At 42.4% G+C, this 25562-nt stretch overlaps 12 protein-coding genes across 12 annotated transcripts; 6 read left to right on the forward strand and 6 right to left on the reverse strand.

Moving 5' to 3' along the window:
• Window positions 1-104: 104 nt before the first annotated feature.
• PICMEDRAFT_14768 (hypothetical protein) lies at window positions 105-2545 on the reverse strand. The gene has a single exon (XM_019160523.1). It carries the CDS (start codon window positions 2371-2373, stop codon window positions 268-270), a length of 2106 nt encoding a protein of 701 aa, XP_019020410.1. The 5' UTR covers window positions 2374-2545; the 3' UTR covers window positions 105-267.
• A 293-nt stretch (window positions 2546-2838) lies between these two features.
• On the forward strand, window positions 2839-4343 carry PICMEDRAFT_99107 (hypothetical protein). Its single transcript, XM_019165142.1, has one exon. The coding sequence runs from the start codon at window positions 3115-3117 to the stop codon at window positions 4195-4197; it is 1083 nt and encodes a 360-aa protein (XP_019020411.1). The 5' UTR covers window positions 2839-3114; the 3' UTR covers window positions 4198-4343.
• Window positions 4344-4490: 147 nt separating this feature from the next.
• PICMEDRAFT_28948 (hypothetical protein) lies at window positions 4491-4874 on the reverse strand (the record flags this gene model as incomplete). The annotated part of the gene is made up of 1 exon (XM_019162565.1): window positions 4491-4874. One exon carries the CDS (start codon window positions 4872-4874, stop codon window positions 4491-4493), a length of 384 nt encoding a protein of 127 aa, XP_019020412.1.
• Window positions 4875-5164: 290 nt separating this feature from the next.
• Window positions 5165-5962, forward strand: PICMEDRAFT_29893 (hypothetical protein; the record flags this gene model as incomplete). Its single annotated transcript, XM_019162608.1, has 2 exons — window positions 5165-5405; window positions 5481-5962. 2 exons carry the CDS (start codon window positions 5165-5167, stop codon window positions 5960-5962), a joined length of 723 nt encoding a protein of 240 aa, XP_019020413.1.
• Window positions 5963-6083: 121 nt separating this feature from the next.
• Window positions 6084-8282, reverse strand: PICMEDRAFT_57357 (hypothetical protein; the record flags this gene model as incomplete). The annotated part of the gene is made up of 2 exons (XM_019163232.1): window positions 6084-6105; window positions 6187-8282. 2 exons carry the CDS (start codon window positions 8280-8282, stop codon window positions 6084-6086), a joined length of 2118 nt encoding a protein of 705 aa, XP_019020414.1.
• Window positions 8283-8530: 248 nt separating this feature from the next.
• On the forward strand, window positions 8531-9571 carry PICMEDRAFT_14771 (hypothetical protein). The gene has a single exon (XM_019160524.1). It carries the CDS (start codon window positions 8572-8574, stop codon window positions 9184-9186), a length of 615 nt encoding a protein of 204 aa, XP_019020415.1. The 5' UTR covers window positions 8531-8571; the 3' UTR covers window positions 9187-9571.
• Window positions 9324-10100, forward strand: PICMEDRAFT_70855 (hypothetical protein; the record flags this gene model as incomplete). The annotated part of the gene is made up of 1 exon (XM_019163755.1): window positions 9324-10100. The coding sequence occupies one exon, from the start codon at window positions 9324-9326 to the stop codon at window positions 10098-10100; it is 777 nt and encodes a 258-aa protein (XP_019020416.1).
• A 115-nt stretch (window positions 10101-10215) lies between these two features.
• On the reverse strand, window positions 10216-12987 carry PICMEDRAFT_29264 (hypothetical protein; the record flags this gene model as incomplete). Its single annotated transcript, XM_019162581.1, has 1 exon — window positions 10216-12987. The coding sequence occupies one exon, from the start codon at window positions 12985-12987 to the stop codon at window positions 10216-10218; it is 2772 nt and encodes a 923-aa protein (XP_019020417.1).
• Window positions 12988-13305: 318 nt separating this feature from the next.
• PICMEDRAFT_99118 (hypothetical protein) lies at window positions 13306-14875 on the reverse strand. The gene has a single exon (XM_019165143.1). It carries the CDS (start codon window positions 14475-14477, stop codon window positions 13383-13385), a length of 1095 nt encoding a protein of 364 aa, XP_019020418.1. The 5' UTR covers window positions 14478-14875; the 3' UTR covers window positions 13306-13382.
• A 506-nt stretch (window positions 14876-15381) lies between these two features.
• Window positions 15382-15726, forward strand: PICMEDRAFT_29988 (hypothetical protein; the record flags this gene model as incomplete). Its single annotated transcript, XM_019162616.1, has 1 exon — window positions 15382-15726. The coding sequence occupies one exon, from the start codon at window positions 15382-15384 to the stop codon at window positions 15724-15726; it is 345 nt and encodes a 114-aa protein (XP_019020419.1).
• On the reverse strand, window positions 15390-20462 carry PICMEDRAFT_14775 (hypothetical protein). Its single transcript, XM_019160525.1, has one exon. It carries the CDS (start codon window positions 20354-20356, stop codon window positions 15887-15889), a length of 4470 nt encoding a protein of 1489 aa, XP_019020420.1. The 5' UTR covers window positions 20357-20462; the 3' UTR covers window positions 15390-15886.
• Window positions 20463-20987: 525 nt separating this feature from the next.
• Window positions 20988-25094, forward strand: PICMEDRAFT_70858 (hypothetical protein; the record flags this gene model as incomplete). The annotated part of the gene is made up of 1 exon (XM_019163756.1): window positions 20988-25094. One exon carries the CDS (start codon window positions 20988-20990, stop codon window positions 25092-25094), a length of 4107 nt encoding a protein of 1368 aa, XP_019020421.1.
• Window positions 25095-25562: the final 468 nt, after the last annotated feature.

Consider the following 25562-nt stretch of genomic DNA (forward strand, 5'->3'; position numbering starts at 1 on the left):
CCCTCCATGCTTTCTTCCAGCCCTTCATACGGTATACGTAGCTGCCTGATGTTTTGCCCTTCTGCCAACTGCTCTGCTCGCTCCTGCGCGTTAGCTAGGCAAATCTCGGATTTCAGTGCACAGGTCCGGCCTTCCGCATAATGAGTTCCCTCGGTTTGGTTGCACCTCTCAGTATGGCCGTTACGTTAACATATACATAAACACATACACATCTACAGAGACGTATATCGTATCAACTAATAAAGTACTGTGATCTGTCCAGATTCATCAGACGCTGGTGACAATCTCGGCAGCATTACGCAAAACCTCCACCATTTTCTTGCATTCCTTTCTACGTGCAACTGTAAAATCGTTTTCCTTCACCAAACTTTCGATGTTCTTGTCTGCATACAGCTTTTCTAGCAAAACCTTCTGAATATCAGAACGACTCTGCTGGATCAACTTCAACATGACGGCCTTCGGCACCAAGTCTGCAACTGTACGCTTGACAATTCCAAAGTAACTGGAAATGAGCAATTTGATAACTTCTGTCTCAATGACTTCCTTGTCACTCATTCCACCTGTAGCCTTCAAAACCGCTGGTGGAGCCTCCATGGCAGCAAGTTTCTTCTTGTTACGAGTACTGAAGAAACCTGAGAAAAAGCCGGACTTGTCTTCTTCTGCCACCACTGCATTTGCACTGTTGCCACTTGCATTGGCACTGCTTGATGAGGCGCTGTTTTTGAGAGGCTTACCAGTCTTTGGGTCGACCTGGACAGCTGGAGCGCGTGGATGAACTTTCTCATTGACCATTGCCACTGCTTCGGAACCCTTCAAGAGATCTGGGTGAGCAGTATTGATGTAACACTCTTCAGCGTGGATTATGTCAGTGACAAAGGTGTTTGTAGGACTCATAATTTCACGCAAAAATATGGTGAAAACTTGCGATATGCGTTCTTTCAAGGCAGGGAATCTGGAATATTCAGGTTGGGCTAGAACTTGGGAAAGAATTCTTACCAATTCGTCGAAAACCAAGGAAATACAACGCAGAGATGGTTCTTCGAATCTCTTGATTTGCTGCTTGACTAAAACCTCGAAGGCAGCAGTGCCAACAAAAAGCGAAGGAGACGAACCAGACGAGTTGTACATTATTGTTCTAATGTCTGCATCCTTGATACGGTCGAAAGGATCAAGCGCGTAGACACCATTTTTAAACACCTCGTGGAACACAAAACTGATACGGGCACCACCGCTAAGTTCGTTCGATGAGATATCTTTTGTTTGACCGTCTAGCACACCGTTGTAGTCGTTACAGAAGTCTGTAATGACACTCAAAACGGTAGAAGAAGGAGATTCGACAGTCTCGGGACCCAAGGCCGAGAGCTCGTTCTGATACTTCTTCAACGCAGTTTCAATCTTAGCCTTGATTTCGGGCAAAGTTGCCCTGATGTGACTCAAAAGAATGTTATTTAACTTCTTGGCCAAAAACGGAGTACCACAGTATTGGGCCTTGGAACTGTAGGAAGGGTGGTCTTCAAAGAATCTACGTTCGTCCTCTAAAGCTGCTCTGATTGTCTTGTGGTTTTCTATGTCCTTCTGGCCCCTGTTGATGACTGGAACGTACCCTGATCTCAAAGGAATGACTCTGCCGGCCAAGATGTCAATGACGTCGGTGCCCTGGTCCATCAAGTCGACCTTGGTCAAGACACCGATGGTTCTCATTCCTTCCGGATCGACTTCTCTCGCCAACTTCAACCCATCCGAGTTCGCCAAATCCTGGTTGGCAGCATTGACGGCCAAGATGATGGCGTTGGGCTTGGAGATGAACTTCAAGATCATTTCTCTGATCTGCTTCTCGATGTCCACGGGCTGGTCGCCCACGGGCACCTTGGTCAAGCCGGGCAAGTCAACCAACGTCAACGTCAACACGTGTGGCGAGTAGATTCTGAGGTTGATTGGCACCGGGGAGATGCCCGCATTCTTGCCTGCTGTCGAGTCGGTCGCCTTGACGATCTCGCTCCGGATGTCGTCGAAGTTGTAGAACTTCTTCCCCGGCAAGTGCAAGAACTCTCCCCACTCGTCGGCGTTGTTCTCCGTCTTGTTCCCCTTGCTGTCGTGCGTCTGCAAGTCCAACAAGTCCGTGTTGCTGGCCGCGGACTGCTTGGCAGGTCTTCTGTTGATGAGCTGTAAAACCAAAGGTCTTCTTGTGACAATACCCGTTCCCCGTGGCAAGAACTCTCTCCCGACAATGTTTTCCAACACAGAAGACTTACCGGAGGACTGCGAACCAACCACAGTGATCTGCGGCAAGTCGATTGGAGATGTTGAGCCGCCCCCTAAAGGTGCCAACGCATCTTGAAGCTTGTTGATAGTTGTGATCAACGTCTCATCCATTGTTCCTTGTAGATTTTCTTTACCGTACTGATCGCTCTTTCCCTTCTCTGCAGTCCTGCTGTTGTTACCTCTCTCCTGCTGCACCCAATGCCCTCACTGCTATTAACTGTCGCCGTCCACCACCGCAGCTACACACCGGCTGCATCCCTCCAGAGTTGCAATCCAGCCTGCGTTCCCGCGGTGATCTCGAGCCCACCCGCTCGCCCCAGACGCCTCCCCCAAATTGGAGCAACGGGGAACTCTGACATCAACAAGCCCGCCGTCGTCTGCCAGCCGTCTTTTCCGCCGATCGGCCTGGCACCCGCGGAATCCCCCCACCACGGATGGGCCTGGCGGATTCCTCGGGCTAACTTCGCGTGTGGCGCATGCGACGCCCGGGGGGCAGCAGAGCGAGAGATAAGAAGATACAGAGATAAGAGAGATAGCAAGATGGCCAGATAACAGTTGGAGAAAGAAGTATATCTGTCCGGGGGTGCCGAAAATGGGTGCGTTTGTGTTCCCGTGTTTTTCTCGTGGTTGCTATCGGAGGAAGTTGACAGCCACACTGGAAACACTGAGTGCTCTGGCGCCGGCTATAACAAGCCCCGACTGCTGTTTGTGAGGATATGCATTCCTTGTGGTCTGTCCGTGGCACACAGGTCTGTGTGTATCCTGCTTCTTTACCGTCTGCATCATTTTGATGGCCTGTAGGAGTCCCTGCTGTTGGAAACACAGCTTCGGGCCAAGCCACACCGCCGAGTAATGTGCACGTTCTACCCGCTCGTGGTGAGGCTGTCCATTCTGCTGGTGATCCCGCTATCAGACCTCGCCGTCTCGCTGTCGGCAGCCACGCCATGCCACTCGTTGGCGCTATCGAACGGGCTGAGTCTGCTCCAGTACTGGCTATACGCCCACCACTACTACACCACAGACAAAAAGCTGTCTCTCTTCTCGTGCTGCTCTTTCTTCATATACGCCGTGTCTCTACTTAGCCAGCTGCGGTTCCGCAGAAGATCCGCCGATAGGTCCAGTCTAGGTGGCAGTTCGGCCCTTTTCTCGTCGTCCGCACAGGACATTCCCTCCCGACCACACTCCGGCTCGTCACTCATAAACAACTTCACAAACTCACTCTCAAACTCAATCTCCATCTCTCCAGCACTGACCAGCCTATCGAAGAGATCAACCGACCTGCTGCTATTCAAAATCGACGACATCCTATCTCCTCACATGCAGTCTTCTCAGCAGCAAATCCCGGCAAGAAGCGATCTGCACCCCATAACCACAAAAGAGAAAGGACCGGCCTACAACAGTTACTCTCCCTCACTCATCGAGTACCTTCCCACCGGCAGACCTTCCTTGAGATCATCTAAAACGTCCCCCATAATGGCCACCTTGTTGGCGCTATCGGCAGTGCCTCCCTCAAACGCTGCCCCTGTTGTCACCCTGAACAGTGCTTCAGCTCACAACTATAACATTAGCCCGGTGTTGAACTTCCTTCTTGCAACATCAATCAATTTAGTGAGCATGCATGCGTGCTCGCATTGTTCAACTTTACATCTTTTCAAATCACTTGTAACTGGAATAACTTGGTTGCTGATCTTGCTAATGGGTTGCCCCTTCACGCCTGCCCTCCCGAGCACGGTAGTTATTCTATTCGAAAATGATTTTCTCATATTAATCAACACAATCATACCTGCAGTATCTTTTATTTTGTGTGCACTAAGGTTCTTCAGCAACAGGTATACTCCTGAGAAAGGTAACGACATCAACATCGACAACTCCCACGGAACCCCTAGCAAACAGAAAAATATTGTTGTGTCGTATAGAACGATACCAGATATTTGAGTTTATTTCCCTCATATACTATTTAGTCAAAGTAGTTGCAACCATTTACAATCATTTATTCATAATCTTAGATACAAAGATATAAAGCTGTAGAGAGTTTTGTCGAGCTATACTGGGACCATTTACGATCCCCAGACACAAGCAGAAAGGACGATCAGCACTTGATCCCTTTCAGATGCCGCGTAATTTCTTCTCTTGCGCTTGCTAATGAAGACCAAGGTTCATGACCGTCATTTTTCAGACCTATTCACAAACTTAAAAAAAGGTTGAGGAGTTTCATCTTTAGTAATTTTTCAGTTATTTACCACCTCTTTCAAAGACCATTCGGCACTGTCTAATGGACAGGAGTTTCTCGTTTGAATCCATGTTGAGATGCAGTGCAAGTGAAAGCTGTGATTACAGCGACCAATAGCTCTTGGGCATTCGATGTGAGTCCCTACTCCATGATCCTCATTTTTACCTTGACACTCAATGCATGGTTCCATCAAGTGGTTTCGGCAAATAGCACATGTTTCATTGGTCTGGTCCCACGACCAGAATGCAACTGCGGTCCATCTTTTGATTTCAAATCTCTTTTTCTTTGAATTACTCTTGTTTTCGTCTATTTTTTTTCCCTCAGGGAGTTCACCTATGACTTCACTTTGGCTATCATTTTCATTTTCATTCTCAATATCCATGTGTTCAGACATCTTTTCCAAACAAAATCAATCCAGTATTGCTCACTGATCCTTAAGTTAGAATAAACTGTGTCGCAGTATGGGGGCAAAGTAGAATGCCTGTTTGTGGATGCTCACTTCAATGGTGAGCACTGTCAAAAAAGACTCTCAACACATGGATATGCGCGTTGAAAATAAGAAAGTGGCTATTAGTTACCAACTAATGCTATTTACACGGGTTATGAGTTTTCCAAATAAGCTGAGTCAATGAGCTGACCAAAAGACATATAGAAAGGTAACATCCATTGAAAATGGCTGACAGCTCTGAAATATCTGCTCTATACCCACCACCCCCACCTTACTACAAACTTTTCACACATACAAATGTTAAAAAGTTCAACGAACTTCGAAAAGAAGGTCTAAATGATGAGCAGCTAGAGGAAATTCCAGACATAAAATTTCTTGTCCGTCCTAAGCTTCCCACAAAGGAGCAATATCGAAGTTTTGGAGATCTATGGTGGTTTGAGGATAAACAGGTAAGTTTAAAAGAAAGTGGAATTGAACAAATATACGGAGATTCTGAGACGATTAAAGAAACTACGAAAGAAGGAGAATCAAAAACAGAAGATAATCTCACTAAAGCATATATTGAAGAAGAAGAAGAGGAAGAGGTTTTTACAAAGGCTCGTATTGATGAATTGAAAAAGATGACTAAATCCCTTCTTCTCAATTTTCTTGAGTTGGTCGGCTTACTCTCTTCAAATCCTAAACTAGCTGCCAAAAAGATTGATAACATTCGTACCATCTTGATCAATATACATCACTTGCTTAACTCTTACCGATTACACCAAAGCCGAGAGACCCTTATCCTGAGTATGCAGAAAAAGTTGTCTGAAACTCAAGATGAAATTCATGGAATCAGAACTACTTGTTCTCAAGTAGAGGTCAAGCTAAACACACTAGTAGAACGCTTACAACAGCTGCAGAATGCCGGAGGGAAAGAAACTGAAATTAATCATGAGTATGATTTAGGCAAAAAAATGTACAATGTTCCTAAGGAGTTACGAAATGAAGCTACAGAGTTTTTACTAAAGCAACAAAAAAGATGACCAGTTAGTAGTCTCAATAATCTAGCCTTGTATAGTAAATTAGTTATGTATGTACATGTATAAATTATGCTGCGAGAATTGACACTTCACAATGGTGAATAACTGCTCAAGAAGTATCTGGCTATTCCTTGTTCGCCGAGTTACTGATATTAGAAATATGCTCAACAAAATTTCCCAAACCACCGAACTCTATATTCACATCATCCTTATAAGCTGACGCCGACCCTTCAATTGCCAACTTATAATCTTTTTTTTCTTTATCTGTCCAATTTTCTTGCACTCCAATAGCATCAACTTGATTCACCAATCCATTGACAAGGTAGGCCCGCTCCAAGAAGTTCCTATCATAAGGGTCAATAGTGGAGTCGGGCAACATTGCGGTAATTATAAATGTACGTGCTCTGATATCCTCTTTCTCGTCCACACTTGAATTGGTCCTTTCTGAAAATATAGTATACTCCTTCTCCGGAACTAATCCGTCTGACGTTCTTGCTCTACCCATTATTGTTGACAAATGAGACTCGGATTTTATGGAGTCAATACCCAAAACAAAAATTGTGCTTAATCCAGGAAAGTTCAACCCTGTAAGAGATGAAGCATTTATGGCAAATAATTGAGAATCATCTTCGTCCTCATCTGAGAATCTTGTCCTAAAGATTTTGGCGTCTTTATAGATGTCAAAGACTTTAACTTTTCGCCTAGTTTTACTAGAAAGAATATCCACAACCTGCTTGGAATTGACTTCATCGGGATGTACAACCAATGCACGATTTTTTCCAATCCACTGTATGATATTTTTCTTTTTCAATAGTTTACCGAGTCCTGAACATAAAATCTCCAGTTCCCCTTTCTTGACAACATTGGGAATACTTGACCATTTGGAATTCCGATGTTTCTTGTAAACCAGGGAGTTCCCAAAACTTTCCCTGTAAAGCTTGTTCAACCAGGTACTTGAGGTACTCCCATAATCAAATGGTTTCATATCGTATAGATTCACCTTGAATCTTCTGCTTGTAGAATTTCCCTTGACACCATCTTGTGAAAATCTAGGATAAACTAAAACAGTGCTTACTGCAGATTTATTAGCGATATATTTGTAATAAGGGATATCTTCCTCTTCTCCGAACTTCCCTATTAGCGCAAATTTTCTCCAGTCAATCCATTTAGTATACTCTTTGAGCTGTAGAATCAAAGATTCAGTTGCTGATTCTTCCACCATTAAGACGACCTGTGGGTGGGGATCATTGTGCTGACGTCTGTAATCTTGTAGTTTCAGAACATAATCTAGTAAGTTGACAACTGGCGACTTCTTTTGAGTTTCAAGCAATTGATTCTCGTCCAACATTGAAGTAAAATCATCAACGCCAATGTATGACAGTGAGTTTATTTTCACAAAATCCATTCCCCTGCTGCTCAAAACATCCAAAAGTCTTTGCGGAGTAGTGACTAAAATATGTGGTGTTTGATAATCAGTCAAGTCATCATCTTGCTTCATTTCTTCCAGTGGGGTGCCTCTATATAAGAACTGTGAAACAAGCTTCACATTCACTTTCTGTTTGCTATCCATTTTGGCAAGAATATCATTGGTTAATTGTTCGTACTGACGAACTAACGAGTTAGATTTAACCACAATCAAGGAATTTATTCCCTTTCCCCTAGTATGCGATCGGCGAATGGAAAGAGCATGGATGAGAAGTGCAAACGACTTGCCACTTCCAGATGGACCCTTGGCAACAGTGCTTGCAAAACATGACATCAACGCAAAGAATCGCTTTTGAAAAGAAGTGAACCTGTTGTCATTTGTTGACGCATTATTTTGTGAAGCCAAATATCGCAAAATAGCTTTTCGTAAAGAATGATTAGGTATCACATCGTTCCAATGTAATTCCTTCTTGAAATCAACCTTTATCCGTTCTTCGACAGATTGCTTGTACTTTTTATTATAAGATTCTATTACTTCTATATTGTTTGACACGTACTCGTCCAATGGGGACATGAGTCCTTTTTCCACTTTTCGATACGACTTCCGAAACTTATTCTTCCAGTACTTCGGTCCTATCGGTAGCGGTTTCGATGTTTTGTCACCAGAATCAGCGAAAGCATTATTTTTCTGAGGCACAGAAAGCAGTGAATTTTTCCTATAGGTGCTAGGTGGTTGTTGGTTGTAAGTTTCAGTAGTATCATTCTCCGGCTGCTCATTCAGTATACTATTCAATAATTTTTCATCTGAAGAAACTTTCGATGAATAAAATCGAGACGATCGTATGTATATCAGACTTCTGGGCCAAAGAACTAAACTACCCATACTCTGTATATTCATATTGATGTCTATGAAGTTTGCCTTCAAGTATTGAAACCCAAAAACCTTTTCTAGGGTGAAATATATCTCTTTTGGTACTCGAGTTATTGTGCAGAAGAAATCATGTAGCTCGAAAAAAATATTTATGCAGGAAATAAACGGTGCACCGATGTCATCTCTCGCTAACGCTCTCAGTAAAGAATTCACATTTTTCAGTAAGAGGTTCTATGATTCACTCTTATTTGAGAAGGATACCTAAAATGACGAATACCTAGTCTAGTCAGTTTACCATACTGAGAAATTAATGATAATGCTGAGAAGGATTCTGAAACTTGATAATGTTGTCCCAAAAAGGTTAGGAGGGTTGATTCCTTCTCCAAGATATTTTACATCGTACTATCCTATTCGCAATGCCGAAGACCAGTCCGATGGAGGACACAGTCACACTCACAACGGCACCCCATGTTCCGGCCACACACACAACCACAATCACTCTCACAATCATGCTGGAATTGCGGACAGAAATACACTGAAGATGGACAAGCCGATGCTCATGTTGGCTTTTACTTGTAAAAAATGTGATACCAGATCATCACATGTAATGTCAAAACAAGCCTACCAACATGGGACTATTCTCGTTCAATGTCCTGGGTGTAAATTTAGACACCTGGTTTCTGATCACTTGAAAATATTTTCTGATCACAGAATTAAGCTTGAAGATATAATGAAGGCACAGGGTGAAAACATCAGAACTGATACTACAGATCTAGTTTTCGAAGATATTCCTGAATCTCTTAAAAAACTTATAGGGCACCATGCCAAGAATGCACCTGCCGAATACAAGAAAGAAATCGAGTTCTCTGAGGAAACTCCTAAGCTTTCTTCAAAGGCAGATGAAGGCGATTCAAATAAAGCTACCAATTAAGGGCAACATGAATCGTTTTTATTTTTCTCCCTTTTCGGGTAACCTGTATATAACTTTCGAATTATCCCTTTTCTTTAACTGTTTATGTTAGTTTTGTTTGATTTGAGGATATTTAAGGTGTTTCCTTTTCAACAGCAATGAAATCGCCTACCACTGGCAGTATTCAAAGTTTGTATAGCGGAATCTCTCCAAAAACCAAATCCCTGTTGGCCTTCACGTTGTTTCAAGATAAATACCAATTGCTATGGTTTTTATCTCATATAAACACACTTTTGGGGTTCTTCATGTATTCCGCTTGGGTATTCAATCCCGAGAAGCATTTTTTGTCTGTCATTCCATGGTACAAATTAACCAATTATAGCTGTATTTTAACTTACACGATCGTTATCTACAAACGATATTTGTGTGAAGAAACTTTTGAGCAAAATGAAGCAGGTGGTAGGATTCTTATTAGTTATATTCTAAAAACCGAAAACGTACAGCTTATCATTTCTGCCTTTCTTTGGACAGCTACAAATGAATCATTCTTTAAATTGGTCCCGTTTGCAATCTACTCTATTTTGAATATTAGTTGTTTTCTTGTGTTTGAAGCATACCCACAGTCCCACTTTTCAGTAGCGTTGGCACCATTCATTAGCTATATAAAGAACCCTTGCTTGATTTTCTCTGCATTTGTTGACATCTTCATTATTGGATTACTATTGAATGAATCATATCACAACAATTCCTACTATGTCTTTTTCCTTTACATTTTTGTATGGGGCCTTAAAATGGATAACTCCGAAGCTAGTAGAATTGCAGTTTATAAAATAATGAAAGTGATAGACCTGGGATTTAACCACAAATTTGTACCATATAAGATCACTCATTACTGGGTATGTTTTAAGCAGAGAATTTTTCGACTACTTCAATGAAGGAAAACTTAAGTGTTGAAGGAGAGTTCTTTTCAGATGATGAGGAAGGAAAAGTTGAACAGAAGGTTTTATAAACAAAAAAACATGAGATATAGCTTATATATATATGATTAAATTAGAGGTTCATGATTTCCGCTTTGAGTTCTTGTAGTTTTTCGTAACCATCAGTGTATTCCCAGGTAGATTTACCTTTCGAAAGTAAACTTCTGACTGTGCTTTTTGCTTTGAACTTCCAGTCTTTACAAACGAGATCTCCAGCACCATGTCTTCCTTCTAATTCGCCAAAGTTTTCGTATGCGGAAATCAATTCTGTACAAGCTTCAACCGCATCTTTCCAAATGTTTTCATCAGTACTCAAATCTGGATTATTCGTTACTGCACGATACGCTTTTTCATAATCCTCAAGGGCTAGCCAGGGTTTATTCCTCCATAAATCAACTTTAGCAACAATTCTCCATATTCTGGCATCATGGAGCACAACAGTTGGAATCATTTCACATATGAACTGGGTGCAGGTTTTTTGATAATAAGTTTCTCTTTTACTGGCATCTAATGGCTCCGAAATCAATAATTCAGCAAGTTTTTCTAGGACTGGTAAATCAATTGAAGAATCATCATGCTCTAACTCTTTTTTACGATTCAAAAGAATAATAGAAGAGTATAGAACGTCATCCCATTTGCCTAGCTTAACAGCTACAAGCATGTAGTTTTCCCAAATCTTCCACGACTTTTTTGCAGAATCTCCAGAATTGACTGATTTTTGTAATGCGGTGAAAGCTTCTGAAAGTTTATCAAGTTGTATAAGCGCTGAGGCTAAGTTTGACCAAGAGTATGAGTTGGTATCATCTAGAGATACACACCTAGTAAAAGCTTCGGCTGCAAGCTCGTAGTTGCCACTTTCTAAACCCATGCAACCATAAAAAAACCAGTTGTCGAAGTTAATAGGATTGGCAGTAAGACATTCAAACATATTATCGATTGCCTTTTGTAGATCTTTGGTGACACCGGAATCTTTAGGCGGGTTGTAATAATATTTTGCCAAACTTCTCTTGGAATTTGCATATCTACCTACCTCCCATGCTTTATTCCAATATTCGGGATTACTCTCGATATCTCCGAGTACGGACCATGACCTAGCATCTTTAGGATCTTTATCCAATGCTTTCTTAATGAACATTATACTACGTGCCTTATCACCAGTTGAAGCGTAACATAAAGCCACATCGGCCCATTTTTCTAGTCGTTCATAGATTTCAAGAGCACTTTTGAAAGCCCCTAGCTCGACAAGTTTTTCAGCAAGCTTAGAATCCATTGACCATTTTGGCATTAGCGGTATCAAGTAAATGTATCTTAGCCTTATGGAGTTGATTAAAGGTTTCTCGATACTTGTCAAGTTTTTGAATTCTTCTGAAAATTTAACCTCATCTTCGGTCTTCGGAAACAATCTTGCTGTTTTGTCACCAGTAACACCTAATTCTTCCACCAAAGAGTATAACTGTAAAATACCTCTCTCTACTGTGCGAGGTCTTGCTGTTTCCAATAATGACCGGTACCATAAAGCTCTTGAAAAAACTAGCCAGTTTACAGTATTTTCTGTAGTAAACAAAATTCTTTGAATGATGGCAATTAATTCTTCATTAACTAGAGCATTATCTGATGGAGTGTTATTTAAAATAGCTTGCATCCTTAGGATCAATTGGACGTAATCTAAATTCGCAAGGCGTGGTTGTTTGTTACAATCAATATCGGAAAGTTTTTCAGGGATGTCAGACTCATTGGTTGCAGTTGGCAATAGCTTGTCTTTTGTTGACGGCAATGAGCTTTCAAAAGAAGCCAAACTAGAAAAATCAAGTTTTATTCTTTTTATAAATTCGTTGTCTTCGCTTTCATTTTGATTAAGCAGCTCGGAGTCTCCCAAAGAATCATACTGTGGCATTTCTAGAAAAAGATCGTCATTCAATTTCACATCCTGAGGGTTGAAGCTTTGCTCGTTTTGTTCTGATCTAAGCAATGCATCATGTGATTTTGCAAGTACCGTTAACGTTGCTGTAGACTTTTGTTGGTATTTAGTCATCTTGGCTTTACAACCTGTAAGAATTAGTGAGAGGCCCGACACTTTATTTGCATTTAATATCGCTTCCAAGGTTTGTGATTCCAGTTCACCAGCAATCGAAATGTTTGCTTTTTCTAAGTAGTATTCAATGAGTAAGCTTTGGTTAGTTTCTGAATTAGGTGTCGACTGATTTACTAGAGAATCAACTGTCTTGTTAGAAAGTAACAACAATGAAAGTGAAGTCAACTCTGAAGATACGTCAGGCAAAAGGGATTGTTGGACTTGCAAAGCTCTAGCTCTCCACCAACACAGTGCACCCACTATGAAAGAATGTGGATCATCCTTTCTGATGCTCTCACTATCAAACGAATTTTCAACCAGAGCGTCAGATTCAAGTTTGACGTTACTTGAATCCAGCAGAGAAATGTTAGCACCCTGTAACTTTTCAAAAAATTTCAATGCCAAAACAAGTAGAACAGGTGACTCCGTCAAATGATATGGCGACAATCCAGAAATTGACAAAAGAGATAAAGACTGTAATTGCAGTCTCTTGTTAAATTCTTCATTTCCAGTGAGAAGTAGTGAAAGAAATCCTGTCTCATCGTAAGTGTTTTCAAAAGGTAAATTGGGACCAGAGAAATTAGAAACAAGAAAGCACTGAAGAGCCAGCACTGCAAAAAGTAGAATATATGTTTTCTTGATTTCTCCCAAAAGGTATATTCCATTGATATTATTCTCAACTACAAAGACCAGCTGCTCTAAGTAAGTTTGCAAGGACACATTTGAATCAGAAATAAAACCTTCTGTTATACGCTTAACGTCTTCATTATGCATTATACACTTAGAAATCACGCTGGTCTTCATGAAAGTTATATAGTGCCCATTGACCAAGGCTTTACTTTCGTCTATAATTTCTTGGTTGATGACTGATTTGTCAGGCACTAAAGCTCCATTTTGGAGTATTAAACTGGTGTATAATTTCTTCAGGTCATCGCTCATTCTTAGCTATAATAAGTATCGAAGAATTAAGTTTTGGTTTGTTCAATAGCTTATGTTGTAGGGTGATCTACGGGATCTATGTATCCGTAGAAGCTGAAGTTTATGTCATAAAAAAGCCGATCGTTAAATAAAAAAAAATATTGAAAAAGATTTTTCAGACTGTTATTAAAATTTATGAGATTATGAGAAGTCTATAAAGTTATACCTATCATTGAATAGTGGGTTTCTCCTCAATCAAATTTCCAGTCCATGAGTTCCTGGGCGTCTTTAACCAAGTAAGGATACCAAAAGAGTGTAGGCCAGATAGTGACAAAGTGCCACATGGCATGAGCATCGAGGAGTTGTAAAACTGGTGGAAAATCAAACAGCTCAAAGGACATGCCAAAAAATACACTCAAAACAAGTAGTGTCGGCGTGAGTGTCCAATTGTACTCTTGTCTTGTGACATTTTCAATGAAGCTCAGTTTGCTGCTGCTGATCTTCTGAAACTGGTATATAGACAAATAAACCCAAAGAAAATTCTGCACAAGGCCGATGACAACATTAGCCTGCATGTTGTAAGTGTATGACCAGTCAAACAGAAGTCGTGTAACGTGTCCTAGATAAAGCAATATGCATATCGTTCCAAATATCTTTCTTTTCATGTTATTCTCAACTAGGTAGAGTTTGAAAAACCTGACACTGACGGCGTAGAATCCCGTCAACACCGTCATTCCTGCAAAAAAATAATCCAATCTTTCTCTGTCCCACGTGTCTTTCAAATGAAAGATGGTGGAAAAGAACCAAGCACACATAGACACAACAGCAATGTGCATGTACGTCCAGTACAAGTTTGCCATATCCATGTTCGTTTTTCTGAGCTCTGCGTTATACTGTTTCCATAGCAATTTGAATCCCAAAAAGTTTGGAATCCAGTTCCCAATACTAAACAAGGTGCTGAAGAGTTCCTGCACACCAAGCACTCTGACAAAGGGCCACTTACCATGGAACTGGTAGACTTTCAAGCCTTCGGCTATTCTGTCGTCGGTGACAAGTCTCTGGCACTGGTAGTCGCAATTGGACGAGCAGTCCCAACCTAAAAGTGATAAGTGGAAAGAAATTGGAGTTTTCTCGAAGAGATTCACTAAATTCTCGTCCTTGAGCAAGTTCATGTACGTACTAGGTATGACGTCCGGATAGTGATCGACATTGTCGCATGTGAGGATATCGCAGTACTTCACGCAACGCTTGAATTCAGGCAACTGGTCACCCTGTGATGCCAGAGTCAGCTGCAGAACAGAGAAAACCGATGCTAGTGCCACCGCAAATTGTGTTGAAGTTCGCATTCCCCGTTCTTATTTTCCTCCTTGCAGATGCCGAACTCTGTCTCGTTTTAATTGTTTGTATATCGAGTCCTATTCAACCTCTCTCTTTTACTCGCCGCAACGCTTCTGATGCCTTCTATTACGCCTGGTCAGTTTCATCCGATGTCTCAGATTGCCGTCAGCTCGCGAAGCAAGTTTTCCTTTAATTTTTTGTGGTCTGTTCTGCTTTTTCGAAAGAGGCTTGACCGTGAAACGGAGCAAGCAACGGAGTTGCCAGTAAAGCCTAGGCGGGATGTCATATTTAACAAAATTGCACTTGTAATAGGGCCATATTAACCTCGAAATGCAAACAATAGGACGAAATTACGTCGTTAAAGGCCTAGGAAAGGGCGAATGTTTGTTGTAGCTCGGCTCGGCACATCGAAGGAGGAGCATAACCTCCAGTTTAAAAAATTGGTTCAAATAGTAAGAAGCAGAAATTTGATGATTTATGTACCAAATTGACAATGCAAATGGCAGGTGTTAATGGTAAGCGGATAACTCTTATGATCATGGACTTGCGATGTTCCTGTGCCATTTCCCTCTGTGCAGCAATCATTGGAGCAATTTCGACAATCAGAGGCTTCCCAGCTTGACGTAAAGATTTTCATCTGTAGTCGTAATGCGTTTTGTTGTCTGCTACTTTGAACATAGAACATAGCTGACTACTCATGTCGAAATCTAAACTCCGCTTTTGGCACAAATACTGGCATGACGTGCTTAGATAAGATCTACGTATGAGTTACGCAGCCTGAAAATTTACAAGGCGCTTGGAAGCATGCATATAAATCTTTTTCCGAAGTATCTCTTGGCTTTCCGTGACGGACTCATAGGGCTTGTAGTTTCAAAGGGGCCCAGGATTACAGAAACCACCGCAGCTTCTTCCATGTCCCGCCACCAGCTTGACTTGGTTGTTTGCTCGAGACTCCCGGGAACACGTGTGGGAGTGTTATGCTCAAAATGCGACGGCCGATGTCCCACCTGCGATTCCTACGTGAATCCCCAGCACGTTGTCCGTGTCTGCGATGACTGCTCCTTCGGTTCTCTTGCCGACACATGTATCATATGTGGGAATGCTGCCAAGCCAGGTGAAGCTATGCACGATGCTTATTACTGCACTCAATGTTGTCTCTTGGAACGAGATCGAGACGGCTGTCCGAGAGTACTCAACGTAGGGGTCTCCAGATCGGACAACTTCTATCAACAGAAAAAGAAGGGTATCAGCAATTAAAGTTCTGCTAACTAAATCCATGTATATTGATAACTTTTCTTCTATAAATTTCTTTTTAGACGTTTAAGAAGTAAAAAAACTAAAAAACCAACCAAATGTTTATTTACTGTGTATGACTCTCACTGGATCATATTCATTAATGCCACCAATAATGAACACACTAGCTTTCAAATAACACCCTGTCACTAGAGTTCTCGTTTAGTACCATAATCCTTTTTGATATCACAGATATAGTCTGTGAGCGACATTTTTCATACCATAACCATTCCAGTTTGACTCCAAGAATTTTCGCTGTGGATAACATATCTTCTCTTGTTTTCTTCTGTAAAGGCATAGTCAGTGTCAAGCGCTTGACACTGTAAAGATGCTTTAGCAGATACTGGTGAAAGTTCTTTGAATTAGCGGAGCTGCTTTTAGAGGGAACTTCGGAAGTGTTAAATTCTGAGGTATCTTCTTCTTTGAAATCAAGATCCCCCTGTGTAATTTCATGTTTATATGCACCACTTTCATTTGAATTTGTTTGGGCACCCTCTTTGAGATAACTTTCACTGTTGTTATCTTCACAAATAAAAGACGGTTTTAAACTTGCAGTCGCATAATCTTGATTACTGTCAGAGTCGGAACTGAAATTATCACTAAACTTATCCACATCCTGCAGTTTGGTCTTCTTCTCGCTGTCAATTTTACTAGAGCCGTTGTTTAGTCCTAATCCCAATGCAGGCATGGAAGGAGCGAGTTTACTCAGAAATGTGGTACTACTCCTATTCCGTCTTCTATCATTATTTATATCCACTTGAACATCATTCTTCCCGCTCTCAAAACTTTCTGAACCTTCGTCTCTTTCATCTGTTGAGAGTAAATCATCAGAAGCCCTATGAGCAAACCTCTGTTCAATACTGATATTGCATTGGGGTGTAACCTCGTAGTATTTTGGTTCACCTTCAGCTTCATTGCATTTTGAAGAATAAATTTTGGGAATTATATGGTAGTCAAGTGGTTTGTGATCAACTTTCACTCCATTCAACACACTCATAACATTAATGCTGTGAATCCACGATTTCAACTCCGTTAAAGAAGAAACCATAAAAATGTTTCTTGACATCCTGCCATATATAAAAAATGTGTATTTCCATGTCTCCGGATTGACAATGTTCTTTTTCTTTGGTTGTGTATCTAATGCTGGATCCATCACACCTTCAGAAATCTGGTGCACATTAACTTCAGGAACAGATGATTGGAAATTCCTAATTTGTGGTAGTTGTGCTGAGAGTTTTGGTGAAACACCCGTTGTAACACTTAAAACTGAGGGTACTGAATTGAAAGCTGAAGATTCTGAAGTACTTTGAGGTGTAGTGACTACAGTTGAGGTATTCATATCATTGATTATTTCATCGTACTCTATATTCTCCAGCTTCCTAACTGCGAAGGAACCGTTGCTCATAACAAATGAAGGTAGAACTGACTCCGATTTTTCTTTTTCTATTTTTTCAAACTTATCACTCTTCTCAGATCTAAAATGGGGGAAAGAAATAAATCCGCTAGAGTCGGAGTTGGAACTGCCGTTGCTAACAGTATTGGAATTCCCGTTTGCGAGGGTGGAAAATGACTCAAACTGAGGTTTAATCCTAGATGACTCTTCAATTATGACCATTTTAGTTCCATCAGTGTCATTCCTGCCACAAAACTTCATTCGGAAAGATGAAACATCTTTGAAAAAAAACATACCAACCACAGTTAAAATACAAAAGTATCTTTTCCAGACTGTATTTTTGTATTTGTTGATAAGCTGTGACTTAGCATGCGAATTTTTGATATCATTGTTGATAGACAGCTCTGCTAATTCTTGGGTCGGTACGGGTGTAGAAGTCGGATCGTTCTGAGAAGCCGAGTTTTCTTGCCTATCTATTAAGCCGACTTTTATTACACGAGTCAAGTAAAATTCTTTTCCATCGGCTTCATTCAATGGGATAGCCTCGGTTTTACTAGAAACTAAGTAGGAGCCTTTCTCCTTCGGAACTTTAAGCGTAAACCCAATTCTGCTATCCGTCAGGGATTTCCAAATATGGCACAAGAATTCAGGATCTATCTCCCTATCCATTAACGATCCATACTCATTCAATTGTTGGCCAATCATGTCACTGGTAGGAGATTTTTCATCCAAAGCATTATCAACCTCAGTTGTACTTGGCAAAATAAAAGGATTTTGGCATGTTAGATTTAAATCTTTTTCGTTAGCCAAAAATTTCAACTCATTGAATACCCCTGTATCATTCTTTACAATGTAGTCATATGGATCCATGGTAGAAGTGGAGCTCCAAAGAAAAGAACTGCTTTTTTTTCTAATAGGCTGCTGAGCTTGTAATACCTGCTGCGAGTTTGATCTGTGTGTAGAGGTGGACGATGATGGAATACTCATCGATGACGACGAAACGGAAGCCTTTCTATAATCATGATCTGAGTTCTTACCAGTAGTAGAAGAATTCAAAAACGTAATGTTCGGATATGGGAATGGAAAAGCTTTCAATGTCAAAGCTTCCAAGGCAAAAACACTTTGCTCTTGAGATATCTTGATCAAAGGACAATATGTTATGTTATCATAAAAGTATCCTAACAATTCCTTCAAAATTAAGTTTGTCAACTCATTGGAATTAGAGAAAGAATTGTAGTTGTTTTCAAGAGCGCTCAGGACATTCTGGACAAACTCAAATCTCGTCATTTTTCTTTTGTTGTTGGGGTTGAATTTGTCTGTGTGGACCATGATCAAAGAATAAGTCAAAATGTATACGGTATCTTGGTCAAATCCCAGTTCAGGATGCTGGCTGTGGTAGTATTTTGCAAACTGATATATGAAACGATCAATTTGTTGGGTTTCTTTGGGTAGGTGATTCAACATCAAAAAAGTACGTAAGGCAATGTCCAAAGGCACGTTTGAGAAATCGTAGTAAGTCTTTAAATACTCTTGTAAGGTTTGCTTCAAAATTTCGTTGTCTTCGGAAGATAAAACCTCACAGACAAAAGTTAAAGGATAAATGCAAAGTAAACGGGACAAAAACTCAGCAGGAGTTTCTGCTTCAATCACCTCTAAATGGTCAAGTTTAGGCAATTGCTGAGAGATTTTATTCAATTTAACGGCAGATGAAGATGTAGATACCGAACTCCTGTTGATCTTTACAAAATTTGTGAGTGAGCTCAAAAGGCCCGTATTAGTGTTATTTGCTAGTTCCGCCAATGGATTATTAGAGTTGTCTATTGTTTTAGACCGCTGTCTATATTGTGCCAGGGTTTTACTAGTCTGGCGTTTGTCTTTTGGCATGGGCTTATTTTTATGTTTTCTAATAGAGGAGGGTTCAATATCATCACTGTCATTTCCTTCAATGCTATTGCTGTCATTATCACTGACACTGGTTTCATCACATTCACAATTGGGATCGCTATCGTCATAAGTGCAAGCCTTAATTGGAGAGTCATATCCTATGTTTCTTCGAGTTATTTCACGGGAGTTGTCTGCATAGAAGATAGCTTGCTTCCTTTCAGCTTCAGTGTAAGAGATCGAGCGACGTATTACGGACAATTCTTCGCTGTTGCCCCTATTCAAGAGTGGAGAGTCTACTATGTTCAAGTTGTAGTTATAGTTGTAGTTGTAGTTGCAGTTGTTAGCACCAGAAGATTGCGATGCTGAGCCGTTAGAGTTCGATTCCAGAAAGAGAATGGATTTGGTGGTACGCTTAAAGGCGTTTAAAGATTTTCCAATGGTGCTTTTCTCAGAAGGAGTGGAAGAGCTAAAGCTTGTGTTTCTGTCTAAAGCTTGTCGATATGGAGCTGCTTGGTAAATTGATGTGGGGCTGGAAGGCATCATAGGAGTTGTGTTATTAGCTGCCGAAGTATTTGGAGATAGCGGAAGAGGAGATATCGACGGAGGAAGGCTAGCTAAGTTTTTGGAGTCTTTAATAGTGGGTGATTTGGCGTTGGATTTCTTTCCACTCGACTGCGACGAAAAAGTAGCAGCTGCTCCAAGTGTGCCATCAACCTTTACTTGGGAATGTGCTTGGTGATTAAGCGAGAATCTTTTGGGTATCAACGAAGTATGCCCCAAAGATATACGTTTTGCTGACTTTTTGGGAAAGAAGCCTTTAGAATTTGTTTGTTTTCCCAAAGTATTATCGTTTCTCTGTGCTTTCTCTAGTAGGTAAGAGTCATATTCCTTCTCCGTCTCCACAAGTACCGGGTTTTCCCCAGTAGCTGGATATTTTTTCCTCATGGACGGTAACCAATTAGTTGACACGGAATGCTTAAATTTAAGGGAGATCTTCGACTGCGGAGTGTGAGAGAGTTCTGTCTGATGCCTATCATGAGAAGGGGACATATGTTCTTCTATTCTGCACTTCACCTCCTCCTCTCGATTATCCGGATGCCCCTGGTCTGCAGCGTGGTTGGGTGTATTGCTGAGTTCAACAGCATCTCTCTCTGCCACCGAGTCTGATCTTGCGGAGCCCGTGCCAATTGATGACGGCGACGCTTCTGTTATCATCACTTTCAGCTGGGTAGGTGACCGGCATTCTGTATTCTGTGGCTCCTGCCTAGGCATGAGTAGGCCATGTTCATTCTGTTTCAAAGGGGGCGACAACGTCATGGTGTTGAGTGTCCGGTGATCCGATGGATGGATGGATGGATGCGTCGTGCCAGCAGCTCCCTATGCTTACTATGTGTCAATTGGAGGGATCTGGGCTCTCTCTCGTACTCCTGCAGTAGTTCTCGTTTATCTTGTGGTCAACCCCCTGTAATCGATCGATCCGGTGCCAGAGACAATTCATGCTGCCGTCTAGAATAGCCGAGGCCCGCCCTCTCCACGGAGGGTGCGGAAACTCCTCGCACGGTCGGAGAAGCCTGCGTTGTTTTTTGACCGTTTGAGCCTGCCGGTCTTGACGGAGAGGGAGACACGGCAAGCGCCAGTTTTGGCCTAGTGGGCTTGTCGCCTGCTTCCGCTGCCCCAAGCTGTCAAACCCGTACGGAGAGAGCTTATACTGTGCTCAATTGTTTGAGGTCTGATTTTTGTGTGTCCACATCACCGGTGAACGCTCTTGCTACGGTTTTATTCTGAACTACATTCCTTACCTATTCTTTCCTGCAACGGTTCAACCTGAAAGTTACAAGGCAAAGCGGTACATCTGTGATCATCACTTTTCTGTATATAGAGCAAAGTACTTGTTGAGCAAGTTATAGACTTTCACGACGACCAAAAAATCAGCTTATCGTCAGCACGCATGTCGCATCCGTACAAAGCCTTTATGGCGGAACAACATGGCAACGGCACCGGCAATGGCAACGGCGCCGACCACCCTCTCTCGGTCCAGGCAAATAGAGAACGCAGAATCCACTTGTCTCCCGTTGAAGAGCACTATTTGAAAAAGTCGTTGATCAAAAACGAGCTCATCTCGGAGGTGAACTCTCTATCTCCGGACTACTCTGATATCTCAGGTTTACGTCGGTTCGGACCTCCTTTTGTTCCCGCAGACCCCCAAAACTTTTTAAGAAATCCTGACAGCTCGACCTTGGACCAGATCTACGCCATTTCTGAGGCAAACATCGACATTTTCAGAAATCAATTCCCTCTTTTGAGGTTTATCTTTGACAACTATTTTGCAACGTTTCCCTTCATCAAGATCCACTTGGATAAACTCGGACCCTCACTAAGGAACCAGTCAAAGTTCTGGCTAAAAATACAGGTCTTGTTTGAGCTGTTCAAAGGAAAGAAAATCAGCAATAGTAATGACCGTGGCACGACGAGTAAAAGAAAGCTACTACTTTACAAGTTTCAGAATCTTTTCATGATACTTTTCAACTCATCGATATACTGTTCCCAGGACCCTCAGTATTTTGAAATGGATAAGGAAAGAAGGGGAGCTTACAAGAAGTTAGGGAAGTTTATTGATACTGCCGAGTCTGAGAGCATGGAGAAGGATGAGAAGAAAAAAGAAGAGGCTCTTAGCCAGCTTGAATCTGATCGTAAGGAAGGTTCATACCTTCTCGATATGAACATATCTCCTGCTAACCTATTGAAGCACCTTGATGATATTGACGACGATGAATATATCAACGGATGGTACGTGAATATTGTTGGCGTCTCGATAGAATCCGAAACAAAGTCCACTTTTTGGGGTAGCAAGGAGAGCAAGTTTTACAGTTTCATCCTTCATGTCAAAACCCCTGATCAACATGGATGGTTCATCAAAAGAAGATATTCTGAGTTTACCCAGCTTTATAAGGATTTGAAAGCTTCTTTCCCTGCCTCTCATATTCCAGATTTACCTTCGAAGGACAAGCATGAAGTGGAAATGAATTTGGATGATGACCCAAACACTAGTTCGAGCCTCAAAAATACTGTTAACTCTGCTGTCATGCACAATTTTGATTCCGATATGATAGATATAGATAAAGAGAGCGTTGATTCGTTGTTTGCGAATTCAATTGACTCACCAAAAATGCCAATGTCTCCAAGCTCCCCATCACATAACTATTTCAGCGACTCCAACGCGGATTCTATTAACTCTGAAATTACTGGTGACACAAATGCGTCTAGTTCTAGCGGTGGCCTGATGAAAGGATCAAAGCTATCCGTTCCAGGTTTTGCGAAGCCAAACTTCTTGAAGTCACCAATCACGTCCCCTCTTTTGTCTCCAAAGAAAGCTGGTAGCGGATTGTCCAATAAAAATGTCAACAAAGTCGAGAAATCATTTTTCAATACCTTCAAAAAATCTGCATGGTCTTCGACTTCTTCTTCCTCATCTTTAGTTTCACCTATATCTACTTCAGAAGATCTCTCTAGTGGATTGGGTATCTCGTCGTCATCTAATCATGAGTCACATAAACGTGACGCGTCGATAAATAGTAATATCTCCAACGGTTCAGTCGAGTCAGCAGAGTCAATAAAAACTTATCACTCTGCTCACACAGCAGATAACGAAGATTTATCTGTAGGAATGACCAAAATGACCATTAAGGAGGATAAAATTGTGTTTCCACGTGAAATATTACGTCAGACTCTTCGTGGCTTTTTGAAGTATGTCCTCTACATTAACGTTTGTGCTAAATCTGCCGAAGTTGCTAAATTTCTTGGAGATGAATCTCGCATTGTTCCATTGACTACCAAAGACATTCGTGATATACAAAATCGGATCAATATCGATCATTTACGTACTGTCCAGCACTATAAATTTCAATCAGCTCTAGTTGGCATTGTTACGGTTCTCGAAAAAGATGTTGAGAATTTAAAAACCCAAATTTATAATGAAGGTTTTAGTTACATTTTTGCAAGAATCAAGCATTTCAAGACTTTACATGAATTGTGTGGATATGGTTCCAACGACAGTTCCAGATCTTGGCTTAAAACAGCTAATTTGGTTGGTGCAGCCTCTGTCTCAAATCAAGAGCCTGTAGAGTCCTCCGATCCCGACGATGCTGCTGCTCCATTGCGTGGTCTGGTTCGAATAATATTGTTGGAAATTGCCAGCACACAGTATGAGCTTTTGATTGGAAGTGATAGTGCTTTGGGTACGCTCAAGACCATCAAGAGACTGCATTCTGTTTTTCCTTACAGATTAATTGCAGGTATCTTGCGTTTTACTAACCCTTTGATGATGGTTAAAAGAATGATTGATGTTTTTACCTACCAAATGCCAACCGTTCCAGGTATGTCAGGAGGTGTCAGTGCGATTGGTAGTGGTATTGGTGGTATGATGCAAGGGCTAGGCTGGAGCAAAAAGAAGAAGGATGCGGATACGGAGAAAGAGGCATTTGCAGATGAGCTGAACCATAGCAGCAGTAACTCATCTAAAAAGGGTAGATCACTACTTCAATTGATATTCTCTGGAATGCTTGGAGAAGATTTACGTAAACTTGAGAAGGAGCTGATAGAAGTGCATGATTTACTGGTTTCGCACGACAACACAGGTAAAGAATACGGCGCAGGGGAGACCATTGTTCAGCGCATTGATAAGTACTTTCAGAGTGACGATTTGATTGTTTTGCATATCAAAGAGATGAGCCAATCACTCGGTATCGACATTCCTACTGCTATTCTTATGCCAAACAATGGGTTGCCGGACTGTGATGACTTAGGATCGGAAACTATCAATAGCATTCTTCAGGATTATTCTACGGTAAAGAAAGCCGAAATTGAGGAAACGATGAAGCAGAAGGTTGCAGGTCTTAAAGAGAAGAAGAATGAAGAGGCAGATGGGAAGAAAAACCCAGTGCATGAAAAGGTAGCTGAAACTGAATTGAACTCTCCATACAATCTGGCTAAAAGGTATTTCTTTTTACAGCTGAGGAAATACGATAAAGAGAGTTTGATGGAGTTGTGGAATGAGCCGGAACTAATGAGTGTCATCAAGGAGGTTATTGCATTATTCTTGTCGCCATTGATAGATCTGTTCAAGAAAGCTGAGGTGTACAAGTACGTGCCAATTTTTGCTCGTTATATTGGCGAGTTGATCGAAGTATGTGAAGTGTATGCGAGCGACTACGGACAGTTTGGACGGAGTGATGTTGTTGGAGCTTTGGTTGGCCTTGAGGAGAAGTACTCGGAGGACGTGTACCGGTTCATCAGAGACATGTATTTGAACGACATCAAGAGCGGCCAGGAGAGCGGCCAGGGTGAGCTATTTGAGGGCATTGTGAACTGGTTGAACGGGGTGGTGAGCTTCTTGCGGTTTGTGAAGAAGGAGCGGCCCGACCTGATGATCGACTTGAACGAGATGTTGAACGGCATGGACTTGGGCCAGAGCGACAAGTTGAACATCTTGAAGGTGATCGGCGAGGTGGTGGCCAAGGCGGAGAAGAAGCGGGCTGTGCTGGAGAAGATGGAGGCGGACGGCGACCTCCAGAAGCTGAACGTGGAGAAGGAGAGACGTCACGACTGGATGAAGATGGCCCGGGACCGAAAGGTGGACGGGAAGTGGGATGCGATCCACGACCGGGTGTTCAAGGTCGGTGAGCAGATTGCCGGCGAGAGCGAGGGCGGGATCTACGACGCGGTGGGTCTGGACGGTGTCGACGGGGCAGACGACCTTGACACCGACAGCGATGCCGACAGTAACGAATTTGATGACCATAACGAGAACACGGCCGGCCCACGGAGGCCGGCCCACACAAGGACGAGGTTTCGGGACTACGCTTGGAACGCCGGTGAGTTTCTCGCCGGCTACTACAGTCACGACTGGAGCAGGGTCGACCGCAACCTGCTCCACACGGCGTACGGCGGCAACGAATTCATGGACGGCACGGAATGCGGTGCCCGCATCGCCGGTGTGTTCAGAGACCGTGTCCAGGCCGTCCTCGCGGAGTACGACGCCCGCCAGCGTGCCCAGTGACGGATCCGTCACCGCTGCGCCTCTGCACCGCTGCACCTGTACCGATGTGCCGGTGTATCTTGTCCCTGTGTACACCTTTATAGCCAACTTCCTCATCTTGACTGCTCCACCGTCTACGGAGACTCGAACTGCGTCCCGGCGGATAGATAGTCCGCCCCGGCAGTGCCCGCACACCGCCTCCCGTTAATCTAGCCGCGGTGCGAGGGGGTCGGCGGCAAAGGTGACGCGGAGAGAGCAGCGGGCGGGGCGACTAGATAACAGGCAGGCTGGGGGCAGAGAGGCCGGTCGTGGAGGTGGCCAGGACCGGTGAGAGGCCTGATAAGCGTGTGATGTGTCTCTCCGGTGCCGCAGACTGCCTGAGGCCGGATAAAAGAAGCGAAGTTTCTCTGCTGCGGGTGCTCTGCGGCGCTGCAGACGTGGGGGGATGAGGTGGAGGTAACGTCCTCGGTGTAGTTTTAGTCTGGGTGT

The sequence above is a fragment of the Pichia membranifaciens genome (assembly GCF_001661235.1).
Source record: "Pichia membranifaciens NRRL Y-2026 unplaced genomic scaffold PICMEscaffold_1, whole genome shotgun sequence".
In the NCBI taxonomy this organism is placed as follows: domain Eukaryota; kingdom Fungi; phylum Ascomycota; class Pichiomycetes; order Pichiales; family Pichiaceae; genus Pichia; species Pichia membranifaciens.

What these genes read in the sequence shown, in the direction of transcription:
- PICMEDRAFT_99118 (XM_019165143.1), bottom strand. Translation starts at nt 14,477, where the DNA reads ATGCGAACTTCAACACAATTTGCGGTGGCACTAGCATCGGTTTTCTCT.
- PICMEDRAFT_14771 (XM_019160524.1), top strand. Translation starts at nt 8,572, where the DNA reads ATGCTGAGAAGGATTCTGAAACTTGATAATGTTGTCCCAAAAAGGTTA.
- PICMEDRAFT_14768 (XM_019160523.1), bottom strand. Translation starts at nt 2,373, where the DNA reads ATGGATGAGACGTTGATCACAACTATCAACAAGCTTCAAGATGCGTTG.
- PICMEDRAFT_14775 (XM_019160525.1), bottom strand. Translation starts at nt 20,356, where the DNA reads ATGACGTTGTCGCCCCCTTTGAAACAGAATGAACATGGCCTACTCATG.
- PICMEDRAFT_99107 (XM_019165142.1), top strand. Translation starts at nt 3,115, where the DNA reads ATGTGCACGTTCTACCCGCTCGTGGTGAGGCTGTCCATTCTGCTGGTG.